This window comes from Orcinus orca, chromosome 13 (assembly GCF_937001465.1).
Source record: "Orcinus orca chromosome 13, mOrcOrc1.1, whole genome shotgun sequence".
Taxonomy (NCBI): domain Eukaryota; kingdom Metazoa; phylum Chordata; class Mammalia; order Artiodactyla; family Delphinidae; genus Orcinus; species Orcinus orca.
This window is the reverse complement of record NC_064571.1, coordinates 65,198,026-65,216,036: the sequence shown is the minus strand read 5'-3', so window position 1 is coordinate 65,216,036 and position 18,011 is coordinate 65,198,026. Positions and strand designations below refer to the sequence as shown.

Sequence of the window (18,011 nt, the reverse complement as noted above, 5' to 3'; positions counted from 1 at the left end):
GCAGCATTAGGTGAAGGTTGGGGGTGAGGGAACTTGATTGGTCTACAGCCTGTGAGTTTCCTTAGAGCATTAACATTTACAGGCGTCCCACAGAATATAAACCCTGCCGAGACTAGACTTCATTACTTCCCTCTCCTCGACAAGTACAATTTAATTGAACATTAAGCAATTTGATCTCTTCCACCTAATAAATTGAGCAAATTCAATAAATATAAATCCTGCTAATGATAAAGCGGACCCCGGTGGGGCTGAGCTCACCAGCATTCACGGTTATTACTCTCCCTGGAATTTTAGTCAGAAATGCTTATTGCTGAACTAAGTACTTACCTGATACTTACAGTCTAGGGAATGTATTTAATAATTTTCTTCTAAGGGTTTCAGAAGGGCAGCTGTGGAATTGAAAGAGCATGGTTTTGCAGATAGACCAACAGAGTCAATCCTTCAACTAAGCTAGGACAGTTATGCTATAAACCTTAGCTTCCTTATCGGAAACAAAAGGAGCTAATTACAGTTATTTCATAGGATTCTGAGATTTAAAGGGAAAAGTGTGTGCAAAGGTACACAGCGCCTAGCACACAGGAGCTTAATAGTGCATGTTCGCTAACTTTCCTTTTTTCGATTGTTCTTTAGCAGGGATCGGTAGTAGGCAGCGTTTATGGGGTCCTTTCATTTCCCTAAGACTTTCTTATCTATTATATATGCCTATGACTCTGAGTTACCTTCCCTCCTCTGCTTCACCTGGCTGACCCCCTTCCTGTAGATGCTCATCTCCAAAGTGAAGGCTTCCCCAGCTCTTCCTGGCTGTCTCTAGGCATTACCTCTTCTTCAAGCACTATTGCACATGTCAGTGTACTGTCATTTTATCCTTCCTCTCTCTCTCTCCCAAACTCCACACTGCCTGTAATATTCTCAGCCTCTGGTTGGATGAGTGAGTCAATCACTGAATGGAGCAATGCACTGCCTTTAATGCTGCTAAGGCACAGTACCATAATCCTGTTCGACAGACACAGCTCAAAGGAAGGTATCTAGTTCGAAGAATAGGAAGCAGTAGGACTAGAACCCCGGGCTTTTGACTCTGGGTGCTTCTCTTTTTATTTTTATTTTTACACCTTTATTGGAGTATAATTGCTTTACAGTGGTGTGTTAGTTTCTGCTTTATAACAAAGTGAATCAGTTATACATATACATATGTTCCCATATCTCTTCCCTCTTGCATCTCCCTCCCTCCCACCCCTCCAGGCGGTCACAAAGCACCGAGCTGATCTCCCTGTGCTATGTGGCTGCTTCCCACTAGCTATCTATTTTATGTTTGGTAGTGTATATATGTCCATGCCACTCTCTCACTTTGTCCCAGCTTACCCTTCCCCCTCCCCGTGTCCTCAAGTCCATGCTCTAGTATGTCTGTGTCTTTATTCCCATCTTGCCCCTAGGTTCTCCATGACCTTTTTTTTTTTTTTTAGATTCCATATATATGTGTTAGCATATGGTGTTTGTTTTTCTCTTTCTCACTTACTTCACTCTGTATGACAGACTCTAGGTCCATCCACCTCACTACAAATAACTCAATTTCCTTTCTTTTTCTGGCTGAGTAATATTCCATTGTATATATGTGCCACATCTTCTTTATCCATTCATCCGATGATGGAAGCAGTAGGACTAGAACCCTGGGCTTTTGACTCTGGGTGCTTCTCTTTTTAGCAGGGGTCCCCAACCCCCAGGCCGCGGACTGGTACCGGGCCGCACAGCAGGAGGCGAGTGGCGGATGAGCGAGCGAAGCTTCATCTGCCGCTCCCCATCGCTCGCATCACCACCTGAACCTCCCCCCAGTCCGTGGAAAAATTGTCTTCCACGAAACCTGTCCCTGGTGCCACAAAGGTTGGGGACTGCTGCTTTTTCGGATACCTAATTTTCTCTCACAACTCAGCAAGTTTTAACATCAGGAAAGCAGGTTTACTACCTGCTCACCAGGCACTGTGGATAAGAGTGTACTCTCTGAGAATAAGCATAAGCAGACAGACACCTAAACACGTGTCCAGTTCCACAGGGTGTGGCATCAGCAGTAGAATCCTCTCTCTTACGTTCCTTCTTCTGTCATCAGTACTGGACGGTATGTTCTGTAAATGGTCAACATTTTTCTAATTCCATAGCTTTTGCTAATTTCAAAGAAAAGTGCCAGTTATACTACTGGCTCAGCATGCGCTCAGGTAAATATTCGTTCCATTCTCCCTGTCTCCTTCCTCCGTTTCCTGGTGTGTATGTTTTCCAAACACCATCATCAATTAATAGTACATGTGGAGGCCTGTAGGAAAAACACCTGATCTAGAAGTTTCAGTAAAATAGGACCCATTTTTCCTTATGCATATGAATTGGTCCTTCTCCTTTTTTTGAAAATCATGCACTTCAAACTTTAGAGCACTAGGTTTTCATCCCTGATGTGTGGAGAACAAAATGCAGCCTCTTCATCTTTTCTAGAAGCAGCTGAATTTAATCTGCCTCAGTCAGACTTCACCTCCCAGTTTCCTCACATGCCTGATTGGCATTGTGATGTGTGACTGTCCAGACCAGCCCTACAGATGTGTCTGTCATAAGGAAGGAGATTTCCTGCCAGGATATGATAATGTGCTTCCCATTGCTGCTGACAGCGGGGGCCCCAGACCTCTTGGCTCCAGGGGGGCAATTTTTAAACTTTTTTTTCAATTTAGTATTAAAATCAAAGCAGTACCATCTGTCATGTGAATCTGCCATGGCAGGGAACTGAGCGTGATCCATGGCCTGGATCTTGTTTAGACCACGTAAGTGATGGCAGCCCACACCATCCCATGTGTGTCTTTCATAGCTTTGATCAAGAGCTTAGCATTTGTGCCTGCAGAGGTGAGGAGTGCAACGAGTGGGGGGACTTTGAGGTGTGAATATTTCTACTTCCTATTCATTTCACATTCATATTTGGCTAGATCCTGGACGGACACATTGTGTCCCAGAAATGGCATTTGCCTCACAAAGTACAAGCCCTGCTAAGCAGAGCTCTTCCTTTGCACCAAGCCCCAGACAACCAGGTGCTTAATTGTTGTCAACTTGCTTAAGTAAGGAGTGTCTTGCAGAAGGAAAAAAACTCTAGGGACAAAAAATGTGTTCATCTCGACATGTTGAGCTGGATGAAGTGGCAGCCAGGAGATTCTCATGGGCTGCCATCAGGAGCTGTGGCAACAGTTCAGGGATCTGCTATTCCCAGCTCCACAGCCTCAGCCAACCACAACTCACTGCCTCCCCAGCTGGACTATAGCCGTGACCCAGCCCTAGGGATAACCAAGGCCAAGCGCCGCCAAGCTCAGTGAGCTCTGGTGTGGCTTGGGTTGCTCAGAGATCCAGCACATGTTAGAAAGGTGCATGTGCCCAGATCCTGGAGGAGACGCCTTACCCAGGATTCACTAGAAAACTCCACGATATTCCAGTCGTTGCCTTAAAAGATGATGAGAAACCTACTGGCTAGTCAAGGCATTTCTAATGCCTTGAGCATATACTAACAACTGCTGAACATATGCTGAGCATATACTAACAACTGCTGAACATCAGTTTTTCCCCCTGTATTTTGAGTTTTGTTGATCTAGTGTTATAATGTGTTGTTGCTGATACCTTATCACTGTCTGATCAAGTGATTAAATTTGGCCAGGCAGTCAATAATTTTTGAGATGAAGACATCTTTCTCTGTTTACTGAGTTGGAGTTTTCCTCCATCTATTTAAAAATTTCAGATCTTGAAACAATATCTAAAAACATCTGGAGACTGTGCTTTCATTGCTCTTAATTTATTGTACGGGTCTTTGCCCATTGACAACTACGTTTAAAGTTTTGCTAACACTATGTTATATCAACCATTCTGATACCGTCTTTGCAAATCCTCATTTATTGCCAGGTGTTCAGCAGGGACATGAGTGATTTTACCTTAAAAAAAATGTAACCTCCATTTTCTTGGTGCTTCAAAATTTATGAACAGTTCCATAACATCATCTCATCTTTTAATACACCAGTGACAGAGAGGCAAACAGGAATTATCCCCATGTGACAGATGTGAAAACTGAGGCTTGCCCACAGTTGCTAAGCTGGAAAGTAAGTGGTACAGCCAGGACTTGAGCCCCGGCTTCTGCCTCCGAAGCCCATGTCCTTTTCATTATCCCATGCTCATTTCACCCATGACCCTGGCCAAGAATGAGAGCAGATGTGTGCAATGGGAGAGGCAGCATGGATGGATTAGGATAGACCCATCATGCTCCCAGAAAAATAACTCAAAATGCATGTCCTGGTGTTGATGGGACTGTAGCACATCTTCAAATACAAAAGAGAGTAGTACATTTAATATAGAAATGATGTTTTGATAACTGACCAAAAATCTTGAAGTTTGGATTGGTAACGTGTTAGATAAAGTGAAGCAGCAAAGGACATTAAGCTCTAGAAACTTGAGAAAAATGCATGTCCAGGGATGAAGGGAGGGGAAGGAAGATGCAGCAAACCGCAGAGGGTCCCCCGCCCATTACTCTCCTCTGCTTCCCTTTACGGCCTGGGTCACGTCCAAAGCCTTTCTTAGGAACTACTTGGTAGTCCCCAAACACAGCTTACAGTTTGCTTTTGTGATGCCTTTGGGTAAACTCTTTTTAGAATCCCAAATATCTTCTATTAAGTAAATCCTTCTCATCTACTTAGTTTCAGGTCAAGTGTTCCTTTTCTAGGAAGCTGTCCCTAAACATCACACAGGAACAGAAGTCCATTCCTCCTCCACTCCTCTCCCATTTGATCCCTTCCTTTTGTGATGTTAGACGGTGAGAGCTTGGAGGGTGGAGACCAGGTCATTTCTTGGTGGAAGAGGCATGGTCTGGGGAAAAGCCATGGGCCCGGGACTTGAGAGCGAGACGCTGAAGAGGAGCGTATGCTGCTCAGCCACCTCTGGACTTAGGTTTGCAAAATAAGAGCATGAATTAATTTTTTTTAATATCCACTCTTGATCACAACTGTTGCCTGGATACAAAATGTTGTCTCCCTTTCAGATGTACAACAAATATATATAAAAAGTCATGAGAGGGCTTCCCTGGTGGCGCAGTGGTTGAGAGTCCGCCTGCCGATGCAGGGGACACGGGTTCGTGCCCCGGTCCGGGAAGATCCCACATGCCGCGGAGCGGCTGGGCCCGTGAGGCATGGCCGCTGAGCCTGCGCGTCCGGAGCCTGTGCTCCACAACGGGAGAGCCACAACAGTGAGAGGCCCGCGTACTGCCAAAAAAAAAAAAGTCATGAGAGAAAATGACCTCAGTGTGTGAAACTTGTAAACATTTCTGCGATCTTGCCTTTGCAGGGAAATCCTTAATTCTTCGCTTTCAAACCTGAAGCAGAACTGACAACCATTTGTGTTCTCTTTGTTTGAAGCTTTATTTTTGTGAGTCAACGGTCTTTTTCCAGGTTTAGCTATTTCCTTAATGAAATTAATATTTCTCATGAAGTGGTTTCGTGAGGAAGTGCTCGGCGATGTCTGGGATGGGGGCGCCATTCCTGGAATGCTTCCCACAAGAAGAATTTTAGGAAGGGGCAACCATGATCCTACCCTGTCTAGGGGTTCAGGGTCTTTTCTGCTTTTACGCTCCCGTTTTGCACTTTAGGGGAGAATGTGCGGGTGTGTGCACGTGCATGCATGCGCAGACACACGCATACCTCACACACACCTTTGACTCCTTTAAGAGGAAGGTGATGGAAGAAAGCCTTGAGAGTTCACACGCTTGCCTCAGTGCTTTTCTTTAGTTTTGTTACAGAAGGAACTAAAATAGAGGAAAACTCCTTCAATCTGTGGTCCAGGCAAGTGTGGCTGCTGCCTGGTGTGGCTGCCCTGAGTGTCCAGCCAGTCCTGGGGCCGGCTGACCTGCAGCTCTCAGTTCCGGCAGAGATGTTGAAGTCTAGGTAGCCCCAGAATTTTCACCAACTGCTAGATGAATCCTCAGGCAGTATATTTTCTATAAAATGTGCATTCAGAGCATGAAGATATCTCTTCTAAAGCTTTCCTCTCTAGACCTTCTAAATAACTCTGCTCCAAAGTACGGGTAAGAGCCCGAGGCCATGAAATGCACTGAAAGCACAATCATCCCCGAACATGTGGAGAACCAAGATCCCATGTGCTATAGGTGGGTCCTGTGAGGAGGACTAAAGGGGGAGTTAAGTCAGATGGCCATGGGAATGGGAATGTGGCCTCGAGAAGTGGTAACTGCAGATGAATTTAGCTAAGGTGCAGAAGAGGCAAAGACAAGAATTACAAAGGAGCTAAGGTAGATGTAGGAGAGGAAGAATGTTAAGTGTACCCCCTTCAGCCGCATGATTGAGTTCAAGTATGGTGCTGCCTCATACCAGTTGTCATTTAGCCACTCGATGCTTCTACTTCCCATTGGTAAAATGGAGATAATAGTAGCTTTTCATAGGGTGGTGTAAATATTTTTACTGAATTAATGTGTATTAAGTGCTTAAAACAGTACCTGGCACAGAGCAAACATTATACAACTCTTAGCTATTATTACTAGTACCATTACGTCACTATTACTGTTATGATGAGATCATCATCATCACTGCTATAATGTTATTCATAAGGGACCAGGTCTTGAGTAGAGCAGAGTAGGTACTAAATTCAAATGGTACTTAGTTGCATCTTCATTTGGTTGTGTCTCATTTTTGGATCACCAGAGATGCATTTTTTTCTCTATTGAGTGGAAAAGTTTATCTCTGTATGAATGACTACTTTATACGCTTTAAATGTTTTGATGAAAACACCTGATGGGTTCAGATAAAGCCATTCTTCCAAAAGGCTTGCAGCACTCTCCGATGGCTCATGTTTTCAGTCCTTTACTCTCCTGGGATACATTCTACCAACTGTTCAGCTACAGTGTTGGGTCTGCTATTCAGAATCTTAATTATGCTGTACAGCATGAATTGTATGTGGATGAATAGAGCACCCATAAGGAATATTGAGATGTTTCAGGATGAGGGGTGTGTGTGGGAGATGGGGCACACGGTGACTGGGTGCATCCAGGTGCGAGCAAACAGCGATGGTGTGTCACGTTCATTGTCATTTCCTTCTTAGATGACTATGCCCAACTGTGTAACATCCCCGTCACGGGACGCCGGCAGCCATATGGACAGGATGCCTTGGTCGACTTCAGTGAACAGTACGCTCCCGAAGCTGATCCCTACTTCATTCAGGACCGTAAGCAACCTTTTTAGTTACTTTGGAACTAAATTGTGGTTCTGAAGTTTAGTCAGTGGTTCTCAAAATGTAGTCCCTGAGAACTTGTAAGAAATGCAAATTTGCGAGCTGTGCTGTAGGCCTGCTGAATCAGGTACTGGGGTGAGACCCACCAATCGGCTTTACCAGCCCTCTGAGTAAGCCCTACGTACACTCAAGTTTGAGAACCACCGGATCAGATTATGAGTCTCACTGGTGGGAATGCTATTACGTTTATTTTCTTTTATTTATTTATTTTTTGAATTTTTATTTATTTATTTTTATAAATTTATTTGTTTTTATTTTTGGCTGTGTTGGGTCTTTGTTCTGTGCACAGGCTTTCTCTAGTTGCAGCGAGTGGTGCACGGGCTTCTCATTCTCGTGGCCTCTCCTGCTGCAGAGCACAGGCTCAGTAGTCGTGGCACATGGGCTTAGTTGCTCCGTGGCATGTGGGAATCTTCCCGGGGCCAGGGATCGAACCCGTGTCCCCTGCATTAGCAGGCAGATTCCCACCCACTGTGCCACCAGGGAAGCCCTATTTATTTTTTTATACAGCAGGTTCTTATTAGTCAATTTTACACACATCAGGGTATACATGTCAATCCCAATCTCCCATGCATCCCACCACCACCCCAACCCGCCCCCCCACCGCTTTCCCCCCTTGGTGTCCATACATTTGTTCTCTACATCTGTGTCTCTATTTCTGCCCTGCAAACCAGTTCATCTGTACCATTTTTCTAGGTTCCAAATATATGCGATAATATGATATTTTTCTCTTTCTGACTTACTTCACTCTGTATGACAGTCTCTAGATCCATCCACGTCTCAACAAATGACCCAATTTCGTTCCTTTTTATAACTGAGTAATATTCCATTGTATATATGTACCACATCTTCTTTATCCATTTGTCTGTCGATGGGCATTTAGGTTGCTTCCATGACCCGGCTATTGTAAATAGTGCTGCAGTGAACATTGGGGTGCATGTGTCTTTTTGAATTATGGTTTTCTCTGGGTATATGTCCATTAGTGGGATTGCTGGATCATATGGGAATTCTATTTTTAGCTTTTTAAGGAACCTCCATACTGTTCTCCATAGTGGCTGTATCAATTTACATTCCCACCAACAGTGCAAGAGGGTTCCCTTTTCTCCACACCCTCTCTAGCATTTGTTGTTTGTAGATTTTCTGATGATGTCCATTCTAACTGGTGTGAGGTGATACCTCATTGTAGTTTTGATTTGCATTTCTCAATTAGTGATGTTGAGCAGCTTTTCATGTGCTTCTTGGCCATCTGTGTGTCTTTGGAGAAATGTCTATTTAGCTCTTCTGCCCGTTTTTGGATTGGGTTGTTTTTTTTTTTTAATATTGAGCTGCATTAGCTGTTTATATATTTTGGAGATTAATCCTTTGTCCGTTGCTTCGTTTGCAAATATTTCCTCCCATTCTGAGGGCTGTCTGTTCGTCTTGTTTATGGTTTCCTTTGCTGTGTAAAAGCTCTGAAGTTTCATTAGGTCCCATTTGTTTATTTTTGTTTTTATTTCCATTGCTCTAGGAGGTGGATCAAAAAATATCTTGCTGTGATTTATGTCAAAGAGTGTTCTTATGTTTTCCTCTAAGAGTTTTATAGCATCTGGTCTTACATTTAGGTCTCGAATCCATTCTGAGTTTATTTTTGTGTATGGTGTTAGGGAGTGTTCTAATTTCATTCTTTTACATGTAGCTGTCCAGTTTTCCCAGCACCACTTATTGAAGAGACTGTCTTGTATATCCTTGCCTACTTTGTCATAGATTAGCTGACCACAGGTGTGTGGGTTTATCTCTGGGCTTTCTATCTATCTTGTTCCATTAATCTATATTTCTGTTTTTGAGCCAGTACCATATTGTCCTGATTACTGTAACTTTGTAGTATAGTCCGAAGTCAGGGACTCTGATTCCTCCAGCTCTGCTTTTTTCCCCTCAAGACTGCTTTGGCTATTCGGGGTCTTTTGTGTCTCCATACAAATTTTAAGATTTTTTGTTCTAGTTCTGCAAAAAATGCCATTGGTAATTTGATAGGGATTGCATTGAATCTGTAGATTGCTTTGGGACATTTATTTTCTTTAAAGAAAATGTTATTTGTTATAACTTCCATGACAAAATCATTTTTTTTACCCATGAAGTGGTGGCCTAGTTTAAGGGTCAGTCTTCTTGATAGCTTGGTTATTATATTGCAGTCTTTTTTCATACAAGGAAATGGTAAATATTAACTGTACTGAGTTGATTTTTTTTAACATCTTTATTGTAGTTGCTTTACAATGTTGTTGTGTTAGTTTCTGCTGTATAACAAAGTGAATCAGCTATACGTATACCTATATCCCAATATCCCCTTCCCTCTTGGTCTCCCTCCCACCCTCCCTATCCCACCTCTCTAGGTGGTCACATAGCACTGAGCTGATCACCCTGTGCTATGCAGCTGCTTCCCACTAGCTATCTACTTACATGTGGTAGTGTATATATGTCAATGCCTCTCTCTCATTTCATCCCAGTTTACCCTTCCCCCTCCCCATGTCCTCAAGTCCATTCTCTTAGAATGGGAGATAAAACGATTGCTCTCCTGGTCAGAGATTAATCTTTAGAATTCACTTGTGAGGGGGTTTATTAAGTAAGAAAGGATGGGTGATGCTTTTCCTGGATTTGTGAGCAGACTTTTCAAATGGGAGTGGAGTGTGTATGTGTGAATCCTGTTCCCATTTAGAAAGTAAATGCCTAAATGTACAACCAGAGTGTCCCGGATATGAAGCCACATAAGCTAAATATGTCTGTGGGAGAGACCAGAGCTTTCAGATACAGACTAATTATGTGAAGTCTGAAAAATGGGATGGTACAAATTGAAATATCAGTAGATAATGGGTTGTCTGCCTTCAAGAATGGGACTAGAGCAGTGGCGTCCAGGTGCCTGTTCCACATCCTACATAGGGGGCCTCATTGCAGCAAGTGAAGCTGCTCCAGATTTTCAAGACAGAATCCCTGCAGACCAGGTAGTTGGGGTTAGGACTTCGGGGACACTGCTGAAATTATAAAATACAGCAATGCTCTTCCTTCTTTGGGACCTTTCACCTGTGCACAAAGCAAACTAGCTGTGACCTGGGTCCTGAGGAGCAACACAAGCTTTGTGGCTGCCTCTGGAGCTACTTCAGTTCTGAGCCAAAGAGTGTTTTCCTCCTTTCCCTTCCCTCCTTTTGTTTTTTAAAGTATGCAGTATATTGATCCTTCAGCCAAATTAAAACTGCTTTAAAATTTACGTGAAAACAGCATTCTATTAAGTCAGCTGGGTTGGGTCTTCTAGACCTGAGCGGATCTAGAGCATTGCCAGCATCCAGAAGGACCCCTGGTTCCCCTTTTCCCAGCCACCCTCCCACCCCCTCAGGGTAACCACTATCCTAACACCTTAGATCAGTGGTCCCCAACCTTTTTGGCACCAGGGACCGGTTTTGTGGAAGACAATTTTTCCTCAGATGTGGGGGGGGGGGGGGGGGGCGTGGTTGCAGGATGATTCAAGCTCATTACATTCATTGTGCACATTATTACATTGTAATATATAATGAAATAATTATACAACTCACCATAATGCTAACAGGAGGTGGAGCTCAGGCAGTAATGCGAGCAATGGGGAGCGGCAGATGAAGCTCCACTCACTTGCCCACTGCTCACCTCCTGCTCTGCGGCCCAGTTCCGGTCTGTAGCCCAGGGGTTGGGGACCCCTGCCTTAGGTTTTCTTTTAATCAACCACAAATAATCATGCACTACTTCAAGAAATGTGCTTAAATACATTGACAGCTATAAGCCTGTGCACTTATGATTTCTACACTTCTGTGTATATATTTATAGGTCAGTAAACATTTACTTTAAAAAAAAAAGGGAGAAGAAATATTAAAGTTGCAAGAAAGTACAGTTTGCCTGCCCCATAAATTGAAAATACCTGCCCCATAAATCCAAAATACCAGGGTAAATCTACATGTAACTCTGACGCAATCCCATGGCTTGTGTGTGCAGCCTCTAATGCATTATAGTTCAGATGCCAGGAATTTTAATGGTGAAGTGTTCTGGCTTATGTAGTTTTTTTTTAAGCTGTCAGTGCTTTAAAACTTTTAAAATTCACTACAAATGTTAAGAAATAAGCATGTTGGTATCAGGTCAATTTCCTGTTTAGCAACATAGGAAGTTGCAGATGCAGTTCGAAGACCCCCCCCAGGTTTGACTATGTAACGGCCTTTAAATTTCTTACAAGTTGCAGAGAAATAGCTCCTCCTTCCTAGACCAGGATCAAAGGCTCTCTGGCCCTACTGAAGACATAAAATCGTATGAGGTAAGATAGTAAAAGAGAGGCTGAACCACACCACCTTTATTATTCATCATCTTGTGCCTCTCTGTTGAAGAAAGTTGGGCTAATGACTGGTGTCACCTTTAGTTAGAGCAGTATTTCTAAAACTGGAATTTTCTAGAGCAGAGATCAACTTTTTCTATAAATGGCCAGATAGTAAAATTTGTAGGCTTTGCAGGCTATATAGTCTCTTTTGTAGCTACTCAACTGTGCTCTGGAATCAGGAAAGCAGCCACAGACAGATATTAGCAAATAGGTGAGGCTGTGTTCCAGTAAACTTCATTTATAAAAATAGGTAGCAGGCCCACTTTAGAGCACGGGCTGTCCTTTGCTGACTGCTGTTGTTTTAGAGTCCTGTAGAAGTATTTTGGGGAGTCTGATTAATGCGTGTGTAGGAGTTTCAAATTTTAATTTCATGTTTTAACTTCTATAATAAACATAATTTTACTAGTTAAAATGGACTTTACTGTGTTACCTGGACTTTGAAATATTTCCATAGGTTGACTTTCTTGTCAATATTTCTCAAACTGGCTTCAGGATCTGCTGACAGTCTTGATGCCCAGTCGTATTTTTTTTCCTTTTTAGATGCATTACTTAATTTTTAAAATCATTGTTAGACCTTACAGCCCTGCATAAGAAATGATATTTTGCTGCCCCCTGCAGTTCGACTGGAGAATTACTTCAAAGGCCAGATGTAGAGTTCTGACCCTAGGTTGATTTTTTTTTTCCCCCTTAAAAGCTAATACGTGGGGCTTCCCTGGTGGTGCAGTGGTTAAGAATCTGCCTGCGAATGCAGGGGACACAGGTTCAAGCCCTGGTCCAGGAAGATCCCACATGCTGCGGAGCAACTAAGCCTGTGCGCCACAATGACTGAGCCTGTGCTCTAGAGCCCATGAGCCACAACTGCTGAAGCCTGCGCTAGAGCCCGTGCTCTGCAACGAGAGAAGCCACTGCAATGAGAAGCCCACACACTGCAACGAAGAGTAGCCCACACTCGCTGCAACTACAGAAAACCTTGCACAGCAATGAAGACCCAGCACAGCCAAAAACAAATTTATAAAAAAAAAAAGCAAATACATGCTGCCTTCAGAAGGTGGGGGAGAGGATAAGACCCCCACATCAACAGTGTGTTTGGGTCACCGTGGATTTACAACTTTCTAGAAACAGAGGAAAATATTCTTGATGCCTGGCTACATTGTTTTTGTACTACTAAACTCTAGCTCCGAATCAGTTTAAAGATATCTAAAAAAAAAAGAGCCAAACAAGAGCTTCTTTGTTTCTTTAAAAGAATTTTGGTTTTCTAAACAGAAATATGTATTTCTCGTTTATCATCAGGATGTTGTGAGTTCCTTTTACTGCCTTTATCCTTTGATCCCCCAAGAGCCCTTTTGTAAGGCTCATTCCAAAGCCAGAGCAAACAGACCTCACGTGGCAAGCCAGCCTGGGTTTTCTCCACTCCTGGGAACTCCCCATGAAAGAGCACTGCCTCCAATGCTGTGCATCTTAGCAAATGTCTACTCTCATAGTGAGTTCCATCGGTTCTATCCTGAAAGATGTTCTGACATTTACCCTACTGAGAACTCAGGAAATTTAAAATCTTAGACAAAAAATTTTAATAATTAAGGGCAAAAAAATACCCTACTTGCTGTATCATTTTATGTGATTTTAGTGTAGAACAACAGAATTCAAGATGTGGGGCTAATCTGTACAACCTACACAAGATTGGTAATAGTTTGCTTAATATCGTGTACAGATATATTCACTTAAATTTTAATGCTATTTTTAAGGAATGGGAAATATGTATGTATGATGAACCATAACCTTAATGATCATAAAAAACAGTGTAAGAGGTTGAAAATTTGTAACTTGCCTCCTGTCCTTTCCCTTCCAGGTTTTTTAAATAGCTTTGAGGAGTTGCAGGCTGAAGAATGTGGCATCCTCAACGGCTGTGAAAACGGGCGCTGTGTCAGGGTGCAGGAAGGTTACACCTGCGATTGCTTTGATGGGTATCACTTGGATATGGCCAAGATGACCTGTGTTGGTAAGAATCATATGTATTTGATGGGAAATTACTCTTTTCCTGAATGCCCTGTGGCTGGACCTCAGACAATCTAGTACATTTAAGATTTGCAGAGTTTCAGTTTGGGAAGATGAGAAAAGTTCTGGAGATGGACAGTGGTGACGATTACACAAAAATGTGAAGGTACTTAATGCCACTGGACTCTCCACTCAAAAGTGGTTAAAATGGTCAATTTTATGTTCCATATATGTTACCACAAATTTTTAAAAAGTTGGTATTTAAGAATTCATATAAATGGTACATACCTATGGAGGAAAGGCCAGAAAGTTTGGGGTAATTAGTTTGACTCTTTTAAATTGAGCTTTTGACTCTGCAGCAAATGTTTTCCCTGAATACCTGACACCAGCAAGAGGGGAATATAGATGAAAAAGAAAATACAACTTCCATTTTAGAGAAAGTTCTTTTCATAACTCTCACGTTGCCTTCCCTCTTACTTTTAAGAGAAGAGTAAAAATATGTTTATCCTTACCGTGTGATTGAGGATGTGTTCCTGAGCCTGCTGGCCTCCTTGCTAAATGACCCTTGACTTGTAGCATTTTTTTCCTCTATTTTTGTGGCTGTTTTGCTCCGTCGTGTAGTTTCCCCACTTCAATTTTGTTAGTCCCAATCTGAAGTGGGTCTAAAAAAAAAGGTAACCTGGGTTATTAAAGGTGTTTCAAGTATTAAAGGTGTTTCAAGTGCATAGAGCCTTTCTTTCCTGTGGAAAGAAATCTAAGAAAGTAACTTAAACCTTTAGAGAGGCTGCTCAGAGGCTCTCTTTATTTCTCTTGACAACCTAACAGTTCTTCGGCATGTGCAGAGAGGAATTTAGAAGTAGGATAGTTGTTCCAGCTTCCTTAAGGTTTGACTATAAAAAGTCAAGCTGACAAAATGGTCCCTGTTGTGTTAAATAACAAACAGGGAAAGAAATTCTAGAACCTCCTGGATAATCACCTTTTTAAGATCTATAAAGTAGTATTTCTCTTGCATGTAATTGAAAGACAATAATGGGAAAGACTGCAGTTTACTGGGGGGAGAGCACAGAACAGCCAGGCTGTGTTCAGGCCGGATGCCTAAGGTAGGGTGTAGATTGCATTTCCTCCTGGAGCAATGTTGAAGCTTGCTAACCTGCGTGGTTTGGCTTATTGCAGATGTCAACGAATGTGATGAGTTGAACAACCGGATGTCTCTCTGCAAGAATGCCAAGTGTATCAACACCGAAGGTTCCTATAAGTGTGTGTGTCTGCCCGGCTTTGTACCTTCCGACAAGCCAAACTACTGCACTCCATTGAATACCGCCTTGAATTTAGAAAAAGACAGTGACCTGGAGTAAAAGTGAAGCTACATAACCTAAACCTGTATACTCTGCACTGTGTAAAGGAGAAAGAGAAATGTATTATACTCCAGACATTTCACTTGACCCAGAATGTTGGAAATATGGAAACATCATGGAATTGTATATCCTCAGAAGCGAAAGGATTCAGTGTGAGCCTGACTTGTGTGACAGACCAAATGGACATTTCTCTGAAAAAACAGTATATATAGTCTGTTCATATGTAAAATTCAGTGGAAAAGAGGCAGAACAGTGCTATTATTTTAAACAGAAGGTTGTATTATTATGTTTTTTGTTTTGATATTTTTTACTATTGCTTGATTAAATCTGGCATTTAAATAGTGGTGGAAATATTTTATATAATTTTCATTTTTTGGTTATGCAGTTCCTTGGCTACTGTTTCTTTCAAATGTCAAGTGCAAAAGCCTTTGATAAAATATTGTTTAAACTATTATAAGTATTGTTACACAGGGTTATGCTATTCCTGGTCTGGAACATTTTTAAAATCCAAATTGTCCTGTGGAGCAGGCAGTGATTAATTGTTTCAAAACTTTTATACACATTTGGAGAAAAGTACTTTATATTTACAATGTGGTATCTGATTTTAATGTCCATTTTTAGCCAAGCTGCTGGTAGGTGTTCATTGGATCCCTTTCCTACAAATGAAAGAACTAATGAGCTTACATTAGTGTTCGTTACAATGTGTAAAGTAGGACCAGCAAATTTTAAAACTTGATGATCCCAATATATTTACCATTGTATGTTAAAGCAAAATAAATCACCATTTTTTTAGAAAATTTCTACATCCGAGTAATGTCAATGACCATGTGCACACAAGTTGTTCCCGACCACCCCACTCTATCAATGGTCTTCTATCAATGTAGAGTGTTTTACAGGTTAATTATTACATTTGTTAGATACTGTTATGGGTGGAATTGTGTCCCTGGAATTCATGTTGAGTCATGTCCCCTCAGTACCTCAGACTATGACTGTATTTTTAGATGAGCTAATTAAGGTTGAAGAAGGTCACCGGGGTGGGCCCTAATCCAATAGGACTGGTGCTCTTATATGAAATTAGGACATACACAGGAAGATCCTGGGAAGGCACAGGGGGCCGACAGCCATCTACAAGCCAAGGAGAGAGGCCTAAGAAGAAAATTCTATAATACCTCGATCTTGAACTTCTAGCCTCCAGAATTAAAAAAAAATAAATTTAAGCCACCCAGTCTGTGGTACTTTGACAGCCTTTAGCAAATGAATACAGATGCATAACATAGGAAGAATAGCTTTCAATGTTCCAAGCCTTACTTAATACAAATCCACAGTCATACAGTTGTCTTATTTAACCTGAATTTCAGAATCTTTTTTTTAAGACTTTTTTGATGTGGACCATTTTCGAAGTCTCTATTGAATTTGTTACAAAATTGCGTCTGTTCCATGTTTCAGCTTTTTGGCCGTAAGGAATGTGGGATCCCAGCTCCCTGACCAGGGATCAATCCCGCACCCCCTGCATTGAAAGGCGAAGTCCCAACCACTGGACCACTGGGGAAATCCCTCAGAATCATTTTTAATAAGAGCATCTGAGTTTTCAAAAACAAACTATGGATAGGCATACTCAGCAGAAAATATCCCCATTTAACATTTTCTTGTAAGACAGGCTTTTGGATTTTAGCATCTGCCATAGGAGGAATGGTACATCTAAAATGTCCATGTCCTCTACCACCGAGAGCCCTATGACCGGGCACCAACCGCTGTCCCTGCCTTCCCAGGAGCTTGCACGGGCCACGCACCCGCACACCCCCTGTCAAGGGGATAATGGCCAGCACACGGTAAGGAAAAAGGACGCCCAAACTAAAAGCAGCTCTCACACCAAAAAACTATTAAACGCACACAAACCACACAGGAACACTCCCGCTTATAAACAGACCTCCAAGATTACAGTAATTGTTTCTTCTCAACTCACAGAGTAAGAATATAGTATAAGCAAAATGAAGAAGCAGAGGAACCACTCCCACTTAAAAGACCAAGAGAATTCCCCTGAAGGAACAAACAGTGAAACAGACCTCTTCAGTCTAATAGACACCGAGTTCAAAAAGGAGGTAATGAAAATACTGAAGGAATTAAGAAAGGCTATCAACAGAAATGCAGATTCCTGTAAAAAGGAACTCAAAATTAAGGTGGAGCCAAGAAAAATTAGAAAATTCATTTGCCAAGACAGAAGCTGAGCTCAAGGCAATGAATAGCAGGATGAATACATTAAGTCCCCTACATACGAACCTTCAAGTTGCGAAATTTCCAAGATGTGAACATGCGTTCCATCAACGTCAGGCGTGAGTGAAATTGCAGCTTGCCCTCCGTCTCCTATTGCTGATGATCCTACCATCTCCCACCTCCTCTCCCTCCTCCAGTCAGTAACTCTTCTTGCCTGTTCACTCAACACCAGCCCCTGTATGCCAGCTCTTGTACTGTACTACTGTACTTCTCAAGGTACTGTACTGTAAGATTAAAAATGTTTTATTTTTGTGTTTATTTTTTATGTATTAGTTGTAAATACATTATTATGTATTATTTGAAAAGTATTATAAACCTATTATAGTAGAGTACTATATAGCTGATTGTGTTAGTTGGGTACCTAGGCTAACTTCTTTGGACTTACGAACAAATGAGACTTAATGAATGCACTCTTGGAACAGAACTCATTTGTATGTAGGGCACTTACTGTACATAATGCAGAAGAAAGAATAAGTGATCTGCAAGATAGAATACAGTGATGGAAATTACCCAGTCAGAACAGAAGACAGCCAAATGAAAAAAGATGAAAGCAATATAAGAGACCTATGGAATAATATAATAAATATGACCAATATAATGTAAAAAAATACAAAGCTTGCCAGTCTGTGCATAATAGGGATTTCAGAAAGAGAAGAAAGAGAAAAGGGGATTAAAAATGTATTTGAAGAAATTATGGCTGAAAACTTCTCAAACCTAAAGAAGGAAATAGATATCCAGATACAGGA

General features: G+C 41.9%; 1 protein-coding gene across 17 annotated transcripts in view; it reads left to right on the top strand.

Annotated features, from left to right (window-relative positions):
• Positions 1-15,795, top strand: part of LTBP1 (latent transforming growth factor beta binding protein 1) — a 423,263-nt gene extending 407,468 nt beyond the window's left edge. For all 17 annotated transcript variants that reach the window (XM_033425264.2, XM_033425268.2, XM_033425269.2 and 14 more), the window contains 3 exons: positions 7,102-7,224; positions 13,494-13,643; positions 14,813-15,795. In XM_033425264.2, coding sequence (XP_033281155.2) covers positions 7,102-7,224; positions 13,494-13,643; positions 14,813-14,994 — 455 coding nt within the window. In that variant the 3' untranslated portion in view covers positions 14,995-15,795. The remainder of the gene's footprint in view (positions 1-7,101; positions 7,225-13,493; positions 13,644-14,812) is intronic.
• Positions 15,796-18,011: the final 2,216 nt, after the last annotated feature.